The sequence below is a fragment of the Dasypus novemcinctus genome, chromosome 15 (assembly GCF_030445035.2).
Source record: "Dasypus novemcinctus isolate mDasNov1 chromosome 15, mDasNov1.1.hap2, whole genome shotgun sequence".
Lineage (NCBI taxonomy): Eukaryota > Metazoa > Chordata > Mammalia > Cingulata > Dasypodidae > Dasypus > Dasypus novemcinctus.
In genome coordinates this window covers 89,189,819-89,211,693 of record NC_080687.1, presented here as the reverse complement: position 1 = coordinate 89,211,693, position 21,875 = coordinate 89,189,819, and the positions used below count along the sequence as shown (strand labels likewise).

The window sequence follows — 21,875 nt, the reverse complement described above, 5'->3', positions numbered from 1 at the left end:
TCAATTTCTGGTACCTCCAAAAAGTAAAAAACCATTATATTGACCCACGAAGTCCACTTAATTGATCTCCTGGTCTAACCACTAAAAACTGAAACACTGACAAGACTAGAAAAAAATACAACTTCTTTAAAAAAAAAAAAAAATCCAAAAAAGGAAAAGATTAGTTTCCTTTCTCTTCCTTATAGGGTGGATTGCCATAAAGTCTGAGCAGGTAGGGGAAATATTTTAAATAATTGTTAATGCCATTTGAATACATATTTAAAAATCCAAATTTTTGTCCATTAAAAATATTCAAAGACAAAGAATAAAATTTCTTTCAGAGGGAAATAAAATAGCCCCTATGTCCGAGGATAAAAGTGTAGATGTCACTTAGTAATCCATTACATAGTCACTTAGGGTCTGGAAAATTGGTAATGATCGTTAACATTTTTATTGTGTACCAGGCAGTGTGATTAAGCACTTTGTATTTACTGCACTAGTTCTCCTGTTTTACAGCCAAGGAACCTGAGGTTTAAGGGAGTTGAGGGATGCACCTGTGACCCACAGCCAATCAAGTGCAGACCAGCTAGTGGAACCATGTCTGAGGCTTTCAGGCTTTTTCCCACCACACTGCCCTGAAGGGGGTCTTCACCTTTGCTTCACTGTTTGTGTCAAACATAAATTTCATCATTTCTCAACTGCATCATCCTAACAACCTCCTCGTTAGAGGCTTCCTGCGTCTTCTTGCCCCTTCCCAATCCATTCTCCACAATACAGAAGCTTTTTCCACAACGCAAATCTGATCACTGATGTGTGCCTGTTAAACCTCTGAGTGGATTCCTTCTACATTCCAGATCAAGTCAAAACTCTTCAGCTAAGACCTAGACCTTCCTTCCATGATCCCCAAGGCCCTCTGCCATCAGAACCCTTACCTGTCATACCTTTTTATATTCTTCCTTGCACCACATGTTCAAACTATACAGAAGTCCTTGCACATGGAGCACCCTAAACGTGCCGTGGGTTCTCTGCTGGGACCTGACAGTGCTGTTTCCTCATGGAAGGCCCTTTTCCAGCTGGCTAATTTCTACTTCTATTTTGTGTTGAAAACCCAGCTGACACACAACCTTCTGTGGAAATATCCCACTGAATATTCCAGGCTGAGACCCCTCCCTCGTGTGCTCCCCATAAATCCCCTTTCCACTGCTGACCAATTCCTTGCCTGTCCCCTCCCACTAGACCAGAAACACCCACATTTTCCATTTTCATGGCAGCCTTCATGTCTTAGTATCTTTTCTCAGTATCCCTAGGCCAGTAGGTAGGTCCAAACAGCCTAATAAACAGCTAAATGCTCTATTGACTTGGTAAGCATTGAAAAAAAATAATACATATAAACTCAAAGAAAAAATAATCTTTTATTTCATTCAGAAATAACTGATGTAACCGTGGTGACTGTGTAACTTCTCAAACCTTGGAATCAGAGGACAATGACACTTCTGCTTCCTGTTCCATACTGACTTTTCTGTGGTATTTACTCTTTATCACAGAAACTGCTGAAAACCCAGCTTCAAGGAGACAGGGTATCATTGACAGTGCCACCTAAACAGTGAACCACCTCAAGCTTGCAGTCTCTGTGGTGTCCAGTAGGTATTGAGTATTACCGTGCGTAACAATGAAATTTGAAAAGCATCTCCTGGCACTCCTATGAGTTCAGCGTGGCGCCCTGGTTTGCCTTAGCAAGCAGCATAGGAACCATTACTATAAGCTACTTGAAGCTCTAGGGGGAGACTTTTATGTCTATTCTCAGGCACTAGCATTTAATATTTATTAAATGAATGAAAGAAGTAATAAACTTAACACCTCTTAGCATGCTATTACTAAGCATATAGAAAAGAAAAAAAAAAAGAATTAAAGGGAGAACAGTTTTATTGTTCTTTCATAGTAAATTTGAAAATAAACCAGTTTGGAAGAACTCTGTTTCTGGAGATTTGAGGCCATTCTTTTCTGTGTTTTCAGGGGGCTGATCAGGGAGCAACAGCTCATGCTTTCCCTTTGATTTTATCAATAACAAGCATCTGATAACTTACTAAACTTGTGTGATTGGGGCCTGATACAGAAGAAACTAAATATATGGCCCCTGAACAACAGGCACTTATAATCTAATTGGATAGCAGTAGGAATCTGGCTTTCAAGAAACAAACAAGACCAGAGGGCTTTGAGGCCAAAATGTCTATCCTTACAAAAGGCTTTGGTCTTTAGATAAAAAATCCACAGCCTACTTTGTGCCAGGCACTGTGGCATGTGACAATCCCACAGCGAGTAAATAACACCATCAATGGTATGATAGTCCCAAGACAAGGGCGGTGAAGGGGGCTATGGAAATACTGAGGAAGGATGCAAGGAGTTGAGAGTTGAGGGAAGGCTGTCTGGTGTAAGTCATACCTAAGCTCAGATCTGAGGAAGGAACAGGTATGAGCTAAGCAGGGATGCCACTGGAGGGAGAGAGTATTCATTCACAAAGGATTAGAAGAGAGAAAGAACATGGTGGCATAGGGATTTTACATTAAACGTAAACAACACATTTTTTAAATACTGGGGATTGTTAAACAATGGAATCATTGTTACTGAAGGGAACCACAGCATCACTGTATTTACAATTTGTTGAAAAAGTACAACAGTAAACACAATGGCTTAAATACTGCCACAGGGAATTAATCAATGAAACTGTCACAATCGCTTAAGTTCTCAGATTCAATACCAGCAGAATGTGAACTGTTAAAAAGACAGAAGGCAGGGAGAGGGAGGGAGAGGTGTGATATGGGGCATTTTCAGGACTTGAAGTTGTCCTGAATGATATAGCAGGGATAGATGTCAGACACTGTACACCCTGCTATAACCCACTGGATAGACTGGGGGAGACCGTGAACCACAAGGTAAACTATGGTCCATGCAGTGTGGCAGTGCTCCAGGGTGTATTCACCAAATGCAATGAATGTGCCTTACTGATGAAAGGGGTTGTTGATGTGGGAGGAGCAGGGGGTGGGGGGGTGGGGAGTGGGGTATATGGGAATCTCTTATGTTTTTTAATGTAACATTTGTGTGATCTATTTATCTTTTTAAAAAAAGACAATAAAAATTTTGTTATTAAAAAAAGATAGGAAGATTCATCACATTTTGTATCTTCTAATGAAAATTAACAAAGCAATACACATTTCATAATCATGCACAAGGGAATTCAAAATGAAATTGTATTAAATGAATATATATGTTGGAAAATTAGGTTAAACCTAAGAAGGAAAGTTTAAACTTCTTTTTATTGCAGTTTCAAGACAAAAATGCCACCCAGAGTAAAGCGCATTCCTGGGGTCAGACAGAAGGGTACTCAGGCCACAGCCCAGGCTGCACAGCACTCATTTAACCTGTAATCTTAAGGTATGTTGTTCCTTTGCTATGAATATAAGTTTTAATAAGAAATAAAAAAAAAAAAAATCAAAATAAGCCTAAATGAGAGTTCTTTCATTTAGTTACAATTTTACCTTATATTTATAGTGGTTATATATAAGTGATAAAATTATCTTTTTTTGAAGTATATGTTAGGAAGTAAATGTCTCTGAAATAAGTAGAACTAAAGAATTTCCCCTTTTGTCTTCTTGGAGAGAAAATCAACAATATCTATAAAATATTATCAGGAAAAAGACCAGTTTCTAAAAACATGTACTATATTTATAGTTAGATAAAATAATATTATAAATTAAATGCTACTGGAAATAAAGCAGTACATATATCCATTTTTTAATATGATTGTCTTTGGGTGGTAGGACTATAAGTTATTTTCATTTTATTTTTCATATTTTATTTAAAGATTTTTTTAAGCAATTTTTGCTACTTTGAGATTAGAAAAGTTAAAAAATATGATTAGTTTCTTTCAGGAAACTATGTTTCTAGTTATCATTCCTTTCCTCGGTCTCGACAAAACCATACTTTTGATGATGACGAAACAAAGATTTCAACTGTAAAATAAACAGATGACTTTCCCTAGGGGGGAAATAAGCTATCATAGATCAAATGGTCTTAATGAGTCAGAGAATAATCCTTTGAAAATTAGGTTCTGTTTTAAATATCCAAGTGCTTTGAGGTTTAATCAGGATCTTGAATCTTTAAAAATGTCTAAAAACGTTACTCATTTATGGTCTGTAGAAGGGATGGAATGAAGAGCTCTCTCTTTCTTCCTTTATTTTATCTGGATGAACAGGTTTAACCTACGGACCTGTCTTGATGCATCCTCACAAGAACTGCCAAAATCCTAAGAGAGAAAGGATATAATACTCTGGATATGAGGACTGGTGAGTTTGGAGATTGTTCAAGGGAGCTGGGCTAACACCTAGTAATCAAACCAGTGCTAAAGGAAACTCATCAGCTAGCTTCATATCAGGCGGCCTTTGGTGAGCCCAGTTTACAGCATTCAGGCCGAATATTTATGACCTCACTCAATCCTCACAATATGGTAGCATCCATTTATAGACGAAGTAACTGTGGCCCACGAAGGCAAGTGAAGATGCCCGGTGTGGATGGATGGTCAGGAAGGACTCTAAGCTAGAGCTTAAGGCTTCTTTCCTTTTTTTAAGTATATGTTTGGAAATAGATGACTAGAGAAGGAGAGAGGACTAGAAGTAACTGACCAGACCATTCCCCAAATAAAATTAAGTAGGTTACATCATAGGAGTCAGTTTTCTTATTATTTCAAGATATTCACCACCCATTTCAAATGCTGAATAGGTAAAGGGTCAAGCCTTACATAAAATTCTTCAGTCGCTTCTTGAGATCCTGGAAGTAGAGGGGCCTTTGGTGGCAATTTGAGCTCATATGTCATTATACTCCACCTGAAGTGAGAAAAATCTTTGGTTGAAAATCCCTTTAAAACATAATAAATTGACATTTTTCTATTCTTATATATCTATACATATATTCACTATGTTCTCAATGTATAAAAAAGCTAAAAATGGGAGAGATGGAATTCTTGAACTCACATAAAATGTTGAATTTATCATTTATCACGTCCATATCTCTTCGTGTCTATGATGACCCACAGCAAGAAATGCACGTATGTAACAGCACTTCCCTTCCTCATTAGGGCCAATGCATTCTGAACACTCTATTTCACTTTTTAAATAATCCTTATTTCAATTTACTAACTAGATTATACACATTACCAATAGATCACAACCTAAAATTTCTAAGCAATGTCCTAGATTAAATATACGCATATTACCTAAGAAAAATAAATCTCCATGTAACAACTACTCTTATCAAATCAGCACTGAAAATTAGTTAACTACTTCTTAAATTAAGAAAGTAAGCATGGAATTAAGAGGGGAATATTAATAGAAAGAACAAATTTGTTTCAGTTAGCTATAAATATTAATATCAAACCAAACATTTGAGTCATTTGGTATTATAGAAGAACAACCAATTCAGGATTAAGTCCAGTCTTTCATCTAAAATAATAATTTCAACATTTGGGAAGAACAATTGGATCATTAGGAAAAAGTAACAGGATGTGAAATAAAAATTTTACAAAAAACACAAAACATAATAAAAAGCAGCCCCATTATACATGGGATTTAAGAAAAGCACACCACAGTTAAAACCAGTGATAGAACTAGAGAGAAATCCCAAGATTAATAATATTTAAACAGAGCCTAGCATATCATTCAGACTAATGGGAATAAGACTGCTTACAAAATCTAAATTCCCAGAAAATCCGCCAAATGACAATGATTATATGTTAAAATATGTGACCTGACTTGTAAACTACTATTCAACTCTTGATATGAAAACACTATATGGTAATATATATTTGACCACAACAAGCCATTCATTTTCTCATTCATGTAACAAAAATTTATTGAGCATCCCTAAGTGACAGACACTTGCACCCAAGGTCAGGGCATATCACAGTGCATAAGATTTCTCTCTTGAAGCTTATGTCCTAGTTAAGAAAACAGATGTAACACAAGCAAATAGACAAACTTTGCTAAATATGCAAATAGAGAAGATTATGACTGGAAACATGAATGGCGAGTTCCTTATAACTGGAAATTCTTTTCTGGTCAAAGGACTCAGAGAGAGGGGAAAGAAATCTACCCAGGTGTGTCAATTCCTTGTACCTCCCTCCTTGAGAAGAAATGGAGAAAGTGCCAGCATGAGCCAGGTGGAGATGCATGTTGGTACCAACTAAGCAGGGATAGAGCCTAGAAAGCAAGAGCCCTGTGTGGTGTGTGTGTGTGTCATAAAGGCGAGAAAATGTCCTTTGGGGGAAAGACCTTGGGAACTGGAATCTGGATTCTGGTTTAGAATGCCAGTTCCACTACTTGTGGCTTTGACAACATAAAAACTCAGATGATAATATTAGCTTTGTCTAGGAGTGGAGTGATGAGTAGATGAAATGAAAGATGGAGAGTAAAGCAAGACGTGCTGGGCAGACAAAAAAATCTCTGTTATACTAGCTGCCATGGGTTCCAGAAGCCTCAATTTTCATCTTTGTAAAATAGCCACATTGATGCTTTTTTTAAGCCACCCCAAAGTGCTGCTTTGAGGATCAAATAAATTCATACAATGAAAAAGCTTTTATACTTTGGAACATTATTAAAGAAAGATTTTTTCCACCTGTTTATGTACATGATCTGGATTTATTTCATTTTTGGCAATAGAAAATCACTCATAGAAATACCAATATTTTGAATGAGGAAGAGCTCCAAAATTTCTTTACAGGTAATTTCATTCAATCTGGTTTAGATTATTAAAGAAGAGCAATATTTTCAAAAGGTGATGAGTCTAAGTTACTGGTGATTAAACAATGAGAATCTCATTACAGAATATATTCTCAGGTCTGGAACTCAAAGGTGATATTTTAAACAGATTTTCTATAAACAAAGATGAGAAATGAGGTCAAAGGAATGAAAGATACTGCCTAGGCAGAAAGACAGAAGTAAAGGAAGGGCTGGGACTGAGTTCTGAGGAGCTCAACATTTAGTACTTCAGAAATAGCTTGAAAATATACAGAATTTGGGGCCAGAAAAAATCCAAGAGTGTTACCTAGGAAGCCAGGACAGAAATGGGTAACAGAAGGAGGAAATCAGAGAATTTGCTGAGGAATCTTGTAAGGTGAAGAGGCATTCAGTGGTTTCATTGAGTTGGAGCAAACAATATTCTTTAATTGGTAAAGAAAATACACTAACAAAATATTCTCATGTTTCTAATAAAAGCCTTAGATTACGAAATCCCCCTTGATTGTATTACTTTCTTGTGTGTGCGTGTGTTTGCAGGTCTGTATCAAGGAATTTCACCAAGGTTGCTGCTGTTTCTCTACTAGCCTCCCTAGAGAAGTTAAATTTTACAACATAGGAAAAGCACACATATCCAGGGTAAAGGAAAGTGACTAGTGGCCTTTCTTGCGGGGGGAAAGGGGGTTGTATTTGAATGTGCAGCAAAGGAAGTATTTAAACAACCCTTGTTTTTTGGTAAGCACAGAATCAGACGTTGCTCGGGAAATTACATACAGGCTCTTTTGTAGACTGCAGACCGAGTCCATCCTCACCCTAGAGTTATACCTGGTTGGTGCGCTAACTCCTGGAATATCCCTCTGATGCATAGTTTCAGGAAAACATAGACAAATTTTCTATTGCCCCGGTCTCTTTTTAAATATTCATTTTCCGCAAAAGAACCAACCATTACAACATTATCTCATGACAGGCAAGGTTACAATTAATTAGATTAAGGCTCATTTGAGAATAATTACACTTTAGCTTGGTGGTTCCCTGATGAGATTTGGGTTTATTTTCAGGCAGCGGTCCACAGATGGCTAATCCTATCAAAGCCGTGTTGATGCGTGCTAGCTCAGGTTTACAATGATGTTTTGTGACATTTGTCTTCTACTTCTGAGTGGTGGTGGTGGTGAGTTCTGAGAGGGCTCTGCTGGCACACACACTGCCCTGACTTTTTTGATAGATGGTGGATACAGAGGGAAGGCAGTTAAGCGATACAGAAGCACGTGACGGTTCCTTCATTTGAAGCTGTCTTCCCACTTACGTCCCCGGGAAAGGACTGTTGTCTTAGTGTTTTTGTTGGGTCAGTTCATTCTTAATTCATTTTACAGTGAGGAAGAGATATTCTAATAATTCTAAAGTTTATATGTATTTCTTAGCTTTTCTGAAACCATGGGCTGTGGCAGCATAACTACTAAAGCACGCCACAAAATTAACAACATTAGCTCTCTGGAACAGGAATTAATAATTAATATCAACACAGCCTTCTAGCTTTAATAATGGCTTCATTAAGCTAATTTTCTTTGCTTTTGTTCTAATTCATCCATTCTCTCAAAAAAACAAAACCAAAAAAAACCACCCACATTTATTGAGTGTTTACTCTGTTCGAGACCCCAGAGATGAAAGAGTGGACAATACCGGGAAGTCCCTGCCTTCACTGCCGTGACGGTCAGTAACATTTAAACGATCAAAAGGTGTGTTCTGCATGCCATTTGCAATCCAGTTTCAGAAAGGAGCTGGCATATACCTGTCCAGCATTTTGGTACTGGCTCGTTCCAGCTTCTCCAGGATCTGAGGAAGCTGGGTGTCATCGTCGCAGGAGCCTCCCCAGCCAAGCACACGCGCGAGGTCATTTCCTGTACCCAGAGGCAACACTCCCACCTGACACTGGAAGGCAGCACAAAGGGGAGACTTCAGGCAAGTGGAGAAACAGGGGTTGCTACATTTCTGCACTTCTCTGCTAAGTAATCGCACTGAAGTGCATTCATGTTAATTCGCAGTAAAATGAATTAGCACTTGCCTTTTTGTTCAAGTTGAGCTTATCGATTTCTGACAAAACCCAACCTACACTGCCATCTCCTCCACAAACAAGAATCCGGAAATTGTCAAAATTCTGAAATAATCTTAAGCTGAAAGTAAAAGGTATTTTATTTTAGTATAAATCAGTCCCACTTCCCCACATCTCTGTTAATCTGTATTTATTGGTGTTTATGTTCAGATTAAATACAAGAATGCCTTACTTATATATTAACTATACTACAAAAATTAATCAGGTGACATTTTTAACTCAAGAACACTTTTCTATGTAAAGAAGGAGAGGGAATTGTAAGTATAAATGGAGATAAAATTAGGAGGAGAGGGGAGTAACAAATGAGAGAAGAAATAAAAAAGAGGCTGAAACCAGGAAAAAGAACTAAAAGTAAGTGATATAAGATGGTGAGAGTGGTGATTTTTCTTGTTCCCATTATAAAGAAAAGTAATTTCCTTAGGAATGGCATCTTACAGACCAGGAGTGGGGAATGTAGGGTGCTCGAGCTCTGAGCAGTCCTTAAAGAGACCCTGCCCATGTACCGCCTTTAGAATTCCCAACTTGCTTTCTCTCCCTCCTCTTTTATTCTCTCCAGCCGATCTTTTTTACCTCTATCTTCCTTCATCTCAACTTTTGACGCATTCTACCTTCTGAATGCACTTTTGTATACCTCAAGTGTTGTGGGCCATCTACAAATTTATGATAGGGACAATCTTACAAAGCTTCTCCAAGGGAGATCCTTGGACTCTTAGAGGATGGATGCATACAATAAACCTCAGGAATATAAGATAATATAAGGTAATGGAATGATGCAGGATTATAAAGGAGATGTGCTAGATAGGGAGATGAAGGCACCAAGGAAGGGAGAGGCAAAGGATGTGAGGAGAGGCTGGAGGAGGAAGGCTTGGGTCCAAACAGAGGAAAGGAAGGCATGGTAAGTGGACAGGGATAGCGGACAGAAACCAATCCCCACGACTGGAAGGACGGAAGCAAGAAAAAAAACATCAAAACAGTAAGAAAGACCCTAGAGGGCCAAAAGGAAAGGGAAGCACAAAGAGAGACTGAAGGAGACAAAGAGAGAAGACAAAGGAGAGTGTCAAATTATAAAACAAAATGCCTTTTCAGGTGCTGGCTTCTCAAATCCCCTAATTACGATTTCTATGATCAGGCTTCCTGGTTCAGATGACACATTGCCTCTTCAAGAAAAATCAAATGCATACACTAAATACGTATTAAAAATGCCTCAAGGTATATTTTATCTCAATGAAAATACCATGGAGCTAAAAAAAATTTTTTTTCTCAGATTTTAAGTTATTTAACATACCAGAAAGCTAAAAAAAGACAGTTAATGAAAGTATTTCTTTGTATGTGAACTGAGTTGAACCCCTTGAGGATGGAAGTGACTTTGAGACCCAGGAAATTATTTGATTACTGTATTACATATAAATCTGTACAGCCTTCTGTGCAAATCATTTCCTAATGTTATATTTCTGTATTTAAACAAATTTATCTTTCTTAGAGGTAAGCAAACTGACAATACTGTTTGATGTAGAATATATTACTAAAACACATTTTCTAAACACATTCAGTTCATATGGAAATTATACAAGCATCTAAAACGTAGTGTTAAAATTTATAACTAAAACTTTGTAAAAAGGAAATTAACATAGAGATGTTTAGACAAATCTACAATTTTCATGAGCTAAGTCAGACATATTTCATGTTTAGTGCTAGGTTTCATTCAAACAAAATTTATGAATAATCAATTACCCTAAACAAGGACCTCCGTTCATTAAATCAAACACCTGAGCTGGATTTAGCAACTGCTTAAATCGACGAAGGAATTTTACTCCCTGATTATCTCCACTCTTAGAATTGACAAAAACCAACAGAGGACTAACACAGAATGAATATGTTGCTCTACAGAAACCTGTAAAAGAAAAAAACAGTAAAAAAAATCAATATGAAAAGCCTTCTCTTTTAAACTATTAAAAAAAAACACAGAGAAATGAAGATAAATTCATAAGAACGTTGTTTATTACTTGAACAATAAGTTATAATTTAGCCCTCCCAAAAGGAAATGTTTATTATTTACATACTAAGTACATAGAACTTATTTTTGAAAATATGCTCTCTAATGAAAAATCACACCAAATATGGTCAAAGTATTGATCAAAGATAACTTGAGATATACTACCTGCTTTAACTATACATAATTACAGGAGAAGCCAATTACAGTTTATAAACTCACATTTGTTTAAGAATTTACATATCTAACTTCGATATTATAAGATATTATAACTGCTCCTAGCTAAAGCCTGAGAAAATATTCTAAAATTTATAATAAAAAACAGAGCCTTGATATAGCAGGACTTGTGTGGGGGAGGGGTGGAAAGAGGAGAAGTTAAGAAATTCTATTTTTTGAAAGTTTTATCTGTGATATCTATTGGCATAAATTATATAAAAAGTTTGAAAAGCATGGAATACTATATCAATGCAAAACATTAATAATAATGTATGGTAATAGCCTTTTGTAACATGGTATCCTTAGAGGTTATTAGTAAGCTATCCCAAAACCAGTGTTGTAAACGAGTCCCTAAGCTAAACTTAGAATTCAACTGTAAGGCACTGGCAAAAGTAAGTGACTTTATAGAATTATAAACCCTTGCATGAAATTATAGTAAACCACATTTCAGTAACAGCCATGTTAATTATGGAGAGAGAAAAAAGACTACATATTTAAAAATTAACCTTTTCCAGCTGCATTTCAGTAAAGAATAATGATCTTATTTTATTTGCCAAAATGAACATAAAAACTCTTACACATGGTAATTTCACCATGTTAATAGTTACATACTACAACTTTATGCTTAAAATACTTTTAAAAATTAAATGTGCTGTTCAGCACTTTAAATGAAGTTATTACATAAAAACTGACCAAAATCACCAATTACAGTTCTAATTATTTTGGGAAAATAAATACACATATAAATGTTACATATACCAGGAATATACTTACTTACACCACAGCTACATACCATCTGAATCCGTGCTGTTTAGTGCAATTGGAGGTATTACTGATACTTTACATTGGTCGAGCGGACATATAGGATGGTATAAATCTTTGCAGGCAGTGTGCACCTAACAACAAACAAATAAATCTTCAAGAATCATGAAAATGAATGTTTTGTTGTTTTATAAATTACATTTAAGGAGCTGATCAGTTAGAATCAACTGCATCATCACAAAATGTTCCGTAATCCACAAACTACTTTAAACGGGCAATATTTAATACTTCCAAGGAATGGACTTATTATTTCAGGGCTGGGAATTTGATCTTGGTCTCTGCAGCCTATTTACATGATGGTCTCAGGCTAGTAGTATATACATAGTAAATGCCTGGGGAAGGCAAGGAGAGGGAGCAAAGGGATGGGATAGAAGAGAGAGGGAGGACGTGGAGGGAAGGAAGGAGGAGGGAAGGTCACCATATGTCCCAATATCATTCTCCATAAAATAAACGGATGACATCTACCCTATAAAATTCCTATAGATGTAATAAAAATAAATAAAATCTATGCCATATCTGCTCTCTCTGCAGCAGTCCTACAACTTTCTGTTCACACCTCTTTTATGCCATTTTTCATATTACTATACTCTTGAGTGCATCCTTGCCAATGTTTGCAGCTAGACAGCTGGCTCTGCAAGGAAAACAAAAAGGTCCTATCGCTGCACACCTCCCAGGCTAACATCTTGGAAAGTGAGACACACCGAAGGTACTTGTGAACATGCTGACTCTGTAGAAAGAAAAGGTATTAAGGTCGCTCAAGATACTATTGAGAACAAAAGTAGGACAAACTTACTATAATGTACAACCTAAGCAATCTGAACACTTGAGGTACCTTCCTAGAGAGCCTTTTAAACGTTTTCATCAGTAAAAGCAGACCCTTCGTAAAGCATTTATACAATATGGCTTTATTTCATTAACACTTTTGGGCATACTGATTCAACCTGCATTTATCTCAAACTTCTGAGAAAATAACTGAAATTTAGTAGATTTGTGTTTCGTTGATGACCACGGTTTGGACAGTTTCCTATTATGCCTTATAATAATAAAAAATCGAAATGGACTTTAGAAATACTACCATGCCCAGATAGTTTTTTTGTGAGACTTGTGACACAAAACTGAAAGATATTTATCACAATGTTAAATGAGAAAAAGCAGAATATGAAATTGTAACTCCACTATCTTTACAGAGAAGGTAAAACTATATCTAAACAGTAGATGATGGCTGGAAAATAAGGAATTGACTCCTTAGGGTTATGGGACTGTGAGTGTTGTTTTTCTTGTTGTATGACTCTGGGTTATACACTAAATATGCTGCTGCTAGAAACTCATATTCAATAGGCAAAATAATCTGCAAACAGATAAAGGACAGTGTATATAGGAAGACTAAGAAAGATGTAATCAGAGTGATGGTGTCCCAGAAATCAGCACGTCCAACTTGCACAGGGCAGGGTCACACTAAGGAGATGTTTGAGTTTGCCAATAGAAAAGAGGGAGAAGATGTTCCAGAATGCTACCTTCTCCCATCTGTAATAATATTGCTATTCTACTTGTGATATTTCTAAAAGTTAGTAGTAAGTAGAGTGATGAAGTGAAAAATCTAAATAATTCCTATTGCTAAACTTTGTAAAGTTTAAAAACTACTGGCTGGAGAAAGCTAGAGACTTATTTACATGGGTTAAGGTTATGATGCTTATATAAAACAGTTCTAAAATAATTACCAAAGAAATGGATGTAGCTCAACTGATAGTGTCTGCCTACTATATGGGAGATCAGGGTTCAAACCCAGGGCCTCCTGGCCCGGGTGGTGAGCTGGCCCACGTGCAGTGCTGCTGTGTGCACGAATGCCCTGCCATGCAGGAATGTCGCCCACAAGGGGGAGCCCCACGCACAAGGAGTGTGCCCTGCAAGGAAATCTGCCCTGCGTGAAAAAAGTGCAGCCCGCCCAGGAGTGGCGCCGCACACATGGAGAGCTGACGCAGCAAGATGACGCCACAAAAAGAGACACAGATTCCCAGTGCCACCAAGAATGCGAGTGGACACAGAGGAACAAACGGTGAATGGAAACAGAGAGCAGACAATGGGGCAGGGAGAAGGGGAGAGAAATAAATAAAATAAATCTTTAAAAAATAAATAAATAAAATAATTACCACAAACATGATCTATTTTCCTTTTGAAAAATTAGAAGAGAAAAGCTGAAACTCCAGAAGTAGCAAAATAGACGTCAGAAAGTGTACAGATCAATAAAAACAGCAGTAAATACTTCTTTCAGTGACTGCTCCCCAAAAAAGAAATCTTAGGTGGGATGAAGATTTAAAATTTTGTGTAGCACCTCCTTTAAAACAAAGGACAAATAAAAGGGCTTTAAAGGTTAAGGTTACACTAAAATTCCAAAAAGGGATACCTGTCACGGTCTATATAGTAAATTAAGTGGGATAAGAGAACTGAAAAGTAACTCATATGGCCAATAAAAGAGGCAATTGACAAAGAATAAAATAAATGCATGAGGGCACATAGAATCACATGTGATTTAAAATTCACAAGGAAGTATAGATTATAAGTTGTAGGACTTATTTTCCTCTATGGCCTGTGGATTCAGTCTCTTGAATATGAAATCAATATTTCATACTCACATCTCGTACATTTGCTGATGGATACCAGACTTACTAACCAATGGTTTTTCCACCTTTTTGTATTTGGGGTCAGCTTCCAAATTTGGCTTATTTCCAACTCTGTGAGACGAAATGACTCAAAACAACAGGAAACACATCAGCCCAGCTGCAATGCTACTGTGCCACAGTCTGAGAGCGTCTCCCAGTGCTAACAGGAACACTTGGTTATTGCTTCCTCGCGCTACAGCCTTTCAGCCCCTGCCCCAGTCCACGTGGCCTGTCCCTGCCCCGACTGCCTTTGTGGAGGCGGGAGGCGCAGGCTCAAGTGGCCTGGTACAAGCAAGAGCGTTTGTTACTGCTGGCTTGGTGTTGTGCTGGGTGAGCTTCTCTCCTGATTCGTGCAAGGAAATTGACAAGTGTGTAAAATATCCGTGCATGACCTCCTGAACTCAGCATCCATCCATCAGAGCACTCCCAGAGAACATACACACAACTGTAGCAAAATGACATTTGACTGTGAAACACAAGTTGGTGGTGCACCAGAGAAGGGTTTTCCATGTGTCACCGGCAGGAAAATAGACTCGAAAACAGCAAACCGCTGTGTGTTCCTTGCTTACAAGGAAAACAATAAACGTGTGGAGAAGAGTTCCTCAGGGGACAGAAGAGTATTAACGAAAGTCAGGTTTAAAAAAGGGAATTTGAAAAAGCCATCCGACTGGAGGGGTATAGCTTTAAAAGAGATGAACATTGCAACGGGAGTATCGGTGTGTTACCAGGATCCTCCCGGCCAAGGATATTTTATTCTCCCTCCAACCCACACACAGGAAAAAGGTATAAAAAGAAGCTAATTGAATAGGACACAATAATTATGAAATCCTTACCATTGTTTTACACCAGAGGCACCTCCAGTCTTGCAGGCGGAGAACACTGCCGCACGTTTTGTCGCAGACGGCACATTTGGCACTCACGGGCAGGTTGCCTTCAAGCCACTGGTGAGGCATGGCTACCTGAGGAGCAGGAAGGGCGGTCAGTGAGGCCTGGGGGAGACAGGCAGTGACCCCCGACTCTGTGGAACCCACAATGGCGATAGTGCATGGCTTTTGTCTATTTGACACACAATCATTGGGCATCAAATTAGGCCCTGGGGACCGTAGAGGTGCACCACACCCAAGACCAAATATCCCGGCCCTTCGGGAGTCAAGGCCTTGCTGGGGAGAAAGGAATGGAAAGGGATTTTCATCAAGTGATCAGGAAGCACTGCCACGGATTCACAGAGGGGGTGCTAGAGAGGCGAGGTTTAGAAGGTGGGGGGCTGTCTCGAGAGGAAGTACCGCACTCCGAGACGTGAACACCTGAGTTAAGTTTCAAAGAGTATCTTCCAGACTGTCAGACAAGCATTGGCAATACCAGCCCATCACGATGGCCAACTCACAGCGGAATTCCCTCACAATTTAAAAGCTGCAGAGTGATAGGAAGGATTGAATTAACAGCAACATCTCGTAATCAACCAAAACGTTTCATTTATGCCTAGTAATAAACACTTCTCCGTAACGTGCCACCATTTCAAGCACCCCGAGAGCAGAAAATAAGAGGAGCACTGGGAAGACTCATCAGTGGTGGAACAGAAACTCACGCCATCTTCGTTCTCTATGATGTCCTTTCCGATGGAGGCCAGGGTAGTCCATTTGCAGTTATTTGTTGCCCTCACTGCACACCGTTTGTGAGCCTTGAACTTACACACTACAGAAAGAAAGAAAAGTCATGTCAACCATTTAAAAGTGAATAAATACCAATGGTGAAAGGAAATCAAACCATGATGTTCATTTTAAAGGGGGTGGAGGATACAAGGACCATACATTTTTCAAAAGTTTAAATTACTCTTAAGCAACAGTAATGGTATTTTACAAAACAATTATGCCTACACATGTGTGACGCACTTTCTTCAAGTTATAGGTAGATATTTAGAGAGATTCCACTCACTCATAGAAGAGCCACAGAAAGGAAATAAATATGAAGTAATTCATTCTTGAGGAGAAAGAAATTAACACACACACGGACAGAAGCAAATAAAATTTAGTAATTTAGGGGTACTGGTAACATCCTATTTCTTAATCTGGGTGCTAATTATATGACTAATTAGTGAAAATCATCACCTCTGATATTTGCACTTTTCTCTGTTTTAACATATACAATAAAAAATGTTAAAATATCAGTAAGATACAGGATAGGATAATACAAAGGAGTTTTAAAGGCAAGTATGTAAAGAAGATATACAGGGAAGCAGATGTTGCTCAAATGATAGGGTCTCCGCCTACCATATGGGAGGACTGGAGTTCAATCCCTGGGGCCTCCTGGTGAAAGAAGAAATGAGAAAGCGTGCCTGCATGGCAAACCAGCACCCTCGTGGAGAGCTGAGTGCCCTCACGGTGAGCCGAGTGCCCACGTGGGTCCCCACATGGTGAGCCAAGTACCCCCATGGCGAGTCAAGAGTTTGTGTGCGTGCCCACATGGCAAGCCAGCACCCGCACGGTGAGCCAGTGCCTGCGTGGTGAGTCGAGTGCCCATGCAACAAAGCTGAGTGCCCGCTTGGTGAGCCAGTGCCTGTGCAAGTGAGTCACGTGGCAAGATGATGACACAACAAAAGAGAGATGAAGGGGAGAGTCAAGGGGAAGAGCAGCAGAGACCAGGAACTGAGGTGGCGCAATTGACAGGGAACTTCTCTCCACATCAGAGGTCCTCAGGATCAAATCCCGGTGAATCCTAGAGGAGAAAGACAAGAAGAAAAGACAAAAAAAAGAGAGAGCAATAGATACAGAAGATCGCATAGCAAATGGACACAGACAGACGGCAAAAACAGCAGCATGGGGGAGGTGGGAAAGAAAAAATTAAAATAAATAAATAAATAAAAAGAAGATACACAAACATCAAGGAACAAAGGCTGACAAGGGACATAAAACATTTTTAAATGTATTAAGTTGGGATAACTACATTATAAGATAGAAAGAAGAAATAATGAAGTGATGTTCCCGTTATACACATCACTAATTCTCCCTGGGCATTTCAACATAAATGAGCCTATGAAAAGGAAATAAATGGAAACAGAACCAGGAAATAAGCAGCATCTATATGTAAAACCATGTAAACCACAGATCATTTGAAAAATTACCCATGCTTCTGAATATCAAACTTAACTACTACTAAACACATGTACCTTCTAAGGACACAAATGATCCAAGAATGATTGGAAACTGCAGCTTCTGACTTTTCAGATACATTCTTTAAAGTAGAGATCATTTCAGTGGAAACATAAGGTAATTTGCTGAGTTCTAAATGTCAGGCAGCCCCTTTTCACACATTCTTTTGAGTTTCTAACAGTTAACCACTAACACCTTTGTAATAAGAGGTTATTTTACTATTCTCTTAAAGGACCCTAATTTGATGTATTGTAAAAAAGATGCCTACAGCCAAATATTCAAAATGCTTCCTGTATCATGAGTAGTTGATAGGTAAATGGCCACAGATGGAGCGGGTTCTTCTTTGAAAAGTGCACGTCTACCTATATTGTAAATACTTTGCTTACCTCTTCTTTTCTGTGCGTTGACAACTTCCTGGAGATCATACTATTTTTATTTAAATGACTGGGTGGCTCCAACACAGACTTCACATAGACAACAAGAATTTTCTCAATTGAATTTTGTGACTGATAAACAAGCATGAATAAACAACACTATTGGAAGCAAGCTTAGCAGGAAAAAAAGAATTTTAGCATGACCTGATCCCTTTTGCACCAACACAAGGGACTATTTATGTAAACCGGGCTTGATTCGTGTCTCTAGGCCTCTTCAGCTACTAGGACATTTTCCCAAAGCGTGGTCCTAAATGGGCATCAGAATCTTCACGGTGCTTTGTAAGTACAAATAAGTACTTGTTATTAACAGTCAGTAACTGTTTACTAAAGATCAAAGTAAGAAGTATAAGAGGGCAGCAGGTTCTTTGAAAATGTCATTAAAAATCAAACTTCAGGAAAAAACATTAAAATCACATCTTAGTGATACTAAAATGCTTCATGCAATGAGCACTGAGAACAACAAAGTTGCTTAATACAACATACAATGATAATGAGAACACAAACCAGACTGCAATTGTGATCACTAAGGAATGGAAATGATTAATGGGCATCTTAATTTTGTTAGAAATGATAATTATACAAACTTCTCCAAACAAGTACTTAAGAAATAAAGCACTTTCCCCTAATCTGTAAAGCCACAATTTCAAAACCATAAACTTTAAAAAATACACAGATATGACAAAATTATGCTACTTTACTGCAATACTAAATCTCTGAGTATCTGCATCTGATATTACTTTTAAAGTATCTTCTGCATTTTGTTTCATCAAGCAAGCAGTGTATTCAGATTTTTGGAGATTTCTAAAGTTTAACTTTGAAAATGACAAAAATATCTTGAAAAACTACACTCTTATAAAATAAAAAGGCAATGTTTTCTATATTCATGAAACCCTTGGGTATTTTATAAAACCTTCTGCTACAGTTCTAAAAATACTAGTGGCAAGATGCTGCTGATTTAAAATTTTTCCCAGGAGGGAACTGAATACTAATATATAATCCTCTAAAAATATAATTTAAAAATTCAATAATTGAGACATTGTTTTAAAAAGGAAGATCCCTTTATTTACAGAATGATATAACATGTTTATTTAAAGGCTTAAATTTCTTCTTCTCTCTAGCTGACATAATTTTTTTCTTTTAAAATGCTTAGAAAAATACTCAGTGATTCCACTATTGACCACAATTTCTAAGCAGATAAATATACTTAACTACACAGAAGTCTCATATCAGAAGGTACCACATAGAATCTCAGATCTGATATTGCTTTTAGCATTTGGGGATGAGAGACTAGGAATTAAGAGCAAAAAGACCGTCAAAATACAACAACACAAAAGAAAAGAGATCTAGTGGGAGTTACTCAGATTGACACGACCTCTTTAGATTATTCAGATTCCTAAAAGCAAATTACAGCTTTGTTTGCAATCATTCTTTCAATCTAGAAGACGTTCAGTGGTGCTTCCAAATTTCATTTTATTTATTTATTTATTTTTTGGCTTAACAACAGGAATTTCTTGGCTTATAGTTTCAGGGGCTAGAAGGCTGGGGGCTTCCTTCCTCCCTGGGTTAGTATTTTCTGGCTGGCAGGCAACCTTTGGCAGCCAAACTTCATTTTAATGAATTGTAATGCCTTGGACCGTGGTGCAATCTGAAATTATTCACTTCATAAATTTCTCATAGAGCACAGTTACAAACTCCTACAGTTTGACTAGAAAAGTAGTTTTAGTAGATGTATTCTCTCATTTAATTTTCATAGCAACTCTATGAGGTAGAAATGACTCTTGCCCTTGTTTTACAGATGAGGAAACGAAAGCCTGCAAGAGTGAAACTACTTGTCCTGGTCATCCTGTTTGTAATGATGGAGATGGGATTGAAGCCAAAGAGCTTAACCACGGAGCCCCACTCTTAACCACCACGCTGTGCCATATTGTATGACTGTAAGATGATCTATCTCAGATTTTACTATTTAAAATCGAGTAAAGGAGGAGATATATGGCTCAAGCAGTTGAGTGCCCGCTGCCCACATGGGAGATCCCAGGTTTGGTTCCCGGTGGTTCCAAAAAAACTTACAAAAACAAACAACAAGCAAAACAAATGGAAAAACCAACTCTGGGGAGCGAATGTGGCTCAGTGGCTGAGCACCAGCTTCCCACATATGAGGTCCCAGGTTCAATCCCCAGTTCCCAGCAACCCCCCAAAAAATCAAGTAAAACTGGGACTTTATTACTACTTTATTACATAATTATGATATTCAAAATTACCTAAGACATTTCCCTATTAGGGAAAAAACTGGTATTAGTATTATACATATATCAAATAGTACACAATGGTATGAATACTGCGGTATGCAATGAAATAAACCTAACAGTGGTGAGTTATCCCTGGGTGATTACCAATTTGCTTTCAGAGGTCATTATTTTGAAATTGAAAAATAACCTACAATCCTATAATGAAAAGAACAGATAGGTCTTATTTTTAGAAAAGTTTAAAGAAACTAAAAAGTATGGCAGACGTTTAAATTAGACATAAATAAAGTAAAAGGACCCAATGCTTTAAATAATGCAACATAAGTAACAATCAAGGATTCTGCCAAAGAGTACACACTATTCTCACAGAACGTCTTGTTCTTCATAGTCAATCAGAGCAAAATGAAGAATACTAAAATAAGAAACAAAGTCCAAAGATTTTTTTTGGTAACAGTCGTTGCTAGTTCCTTAGGAGCGAAATGCTACAATTTGATTCACACATCGCATAAAATGATTTTATATATTTTCCTGTGCAAAAATATATTTCCCAAATTAGTCCCAGGTGTGCAGAGCTCACTTTAAGCTACAATAAAACTTAAACACGATTTCAAGCTGTGATGGTCGTGCAGGGGAAATGTGTTCCCACCATAAGAGTTCAAGAAGTAACAGCATCGTGCGCCCAGCATGGGTAGAGTTGGGAGAGAACAGGAGTTAGCCTCCACCTACCTTCACAGGACAGGCCGTGGGAGGTGACTCCAGAGAGGCTCTCCCTGCACACGTTACAGAAGGTGGGTCGCGCGTGGGAGCAGGCGTACCAGTTATGCATCCCTGAGAAATGTTCCACGTTAAACTGGGCCACCTAGAATGAGAAGCGAGGACAAACGTGCCAAACAAAAGAACATGACTAGGAACAACTTAATTATTCAGTGTGGACCGTTAGGATAAAAATCTCAAATCCATAATTTTTACAAGTAAAGCACTTTGCATTAAATAGAAAATTTCAAACCAGGGTTTAAACTAACTGCTGAATGCATCCACACATTATACACACATATATATATATGTATATATATAGCTCCGTTTAGCTTGGTTAGTATTTACTCTCTAAGAACATGAGAGAGCAGAGGAGACGCTCTTCTACCTCGTAAGAGTCTCTGGTCTGCACAGACTTCAGGGAGCTGATCCAGTCCTCCATCTCCTTTCTGTTCTCAGCGCACAGCATTATCCTTCTGAAAGGAGTGATTATCTGAAAGAAACAAACCCATCTAGTGACTTAATAACCAACCAGAGAGGTTACTGAAAAACCTAACATCCTACAAGGTAATTTCATTCCATTCCTCTGAGTCTGTACGCCCTTGATGAAGAAAGTAAGGTTCTCTGTAAACATAAATGCATTATTCTCTGCATATGACATTAATATAATAGGGGGGAGAAAAGTTGCGCTCGTCCTTGATTCCATTGCTACTTACTCTCAGCAAGGGCTAATTATCTCTAATACT

At 38.0% G+C, this 21,875-nt stretch overlaps 1 protein-coding gene across 7 annotated transcripts in view; it reads right to left on the bottom strand.

The window, feature by feature from the left end:
* DGKH (diacylglycerol kinase eta) overlaps nt 1–21,875 on the bottom strand; it is a 192,878-nt gene that overhangs the window by 51,120 nt on the left and 119,883 nt on the right. For 6 of the 7 annotated variants that reach the window (XM_058276630.2, XM_058276632.2, XM_058276631.2 and 3 more), the window contains 9 exons: nt 21,518–21,622; nt 21,103–21,235; nt 16,139–16,245; nt 15,387–15,512; nt 11,868–11,970; nt 10,600–10,759; nt 8,821–8,929; nt 8,548–8,687; nt 4,772–4,856 (listed from right to left, as the gene is read on the bottom strand). In XM_058276630.2, coding sequence (XP_058132613.1) covers nt 4,772–4,856; nt 8,548–8,687; nt 8,821–8,929; nt 10,600–10,759; nt 11,868–11,970; nt 15,387–15,512; nt 16,139–16,245; nt 21,103–21,235; nt 21,518–21,622 — 1,068 coding nt within the window. The remainder of the gene's footprint in view (nt 1–4,771; nt 4,857–8,547; nt 8,688–8,820; nt 8,930–10,599; nt 10,760–11,867; nt 11,971–15,386; nt 15,513–16,138; nt 16,246–21,102; nt 21,236–21,517; nt 21,623–21,875) is intronic. The other variant, XM_058276634.2, reaches the window with a different exon arrangement.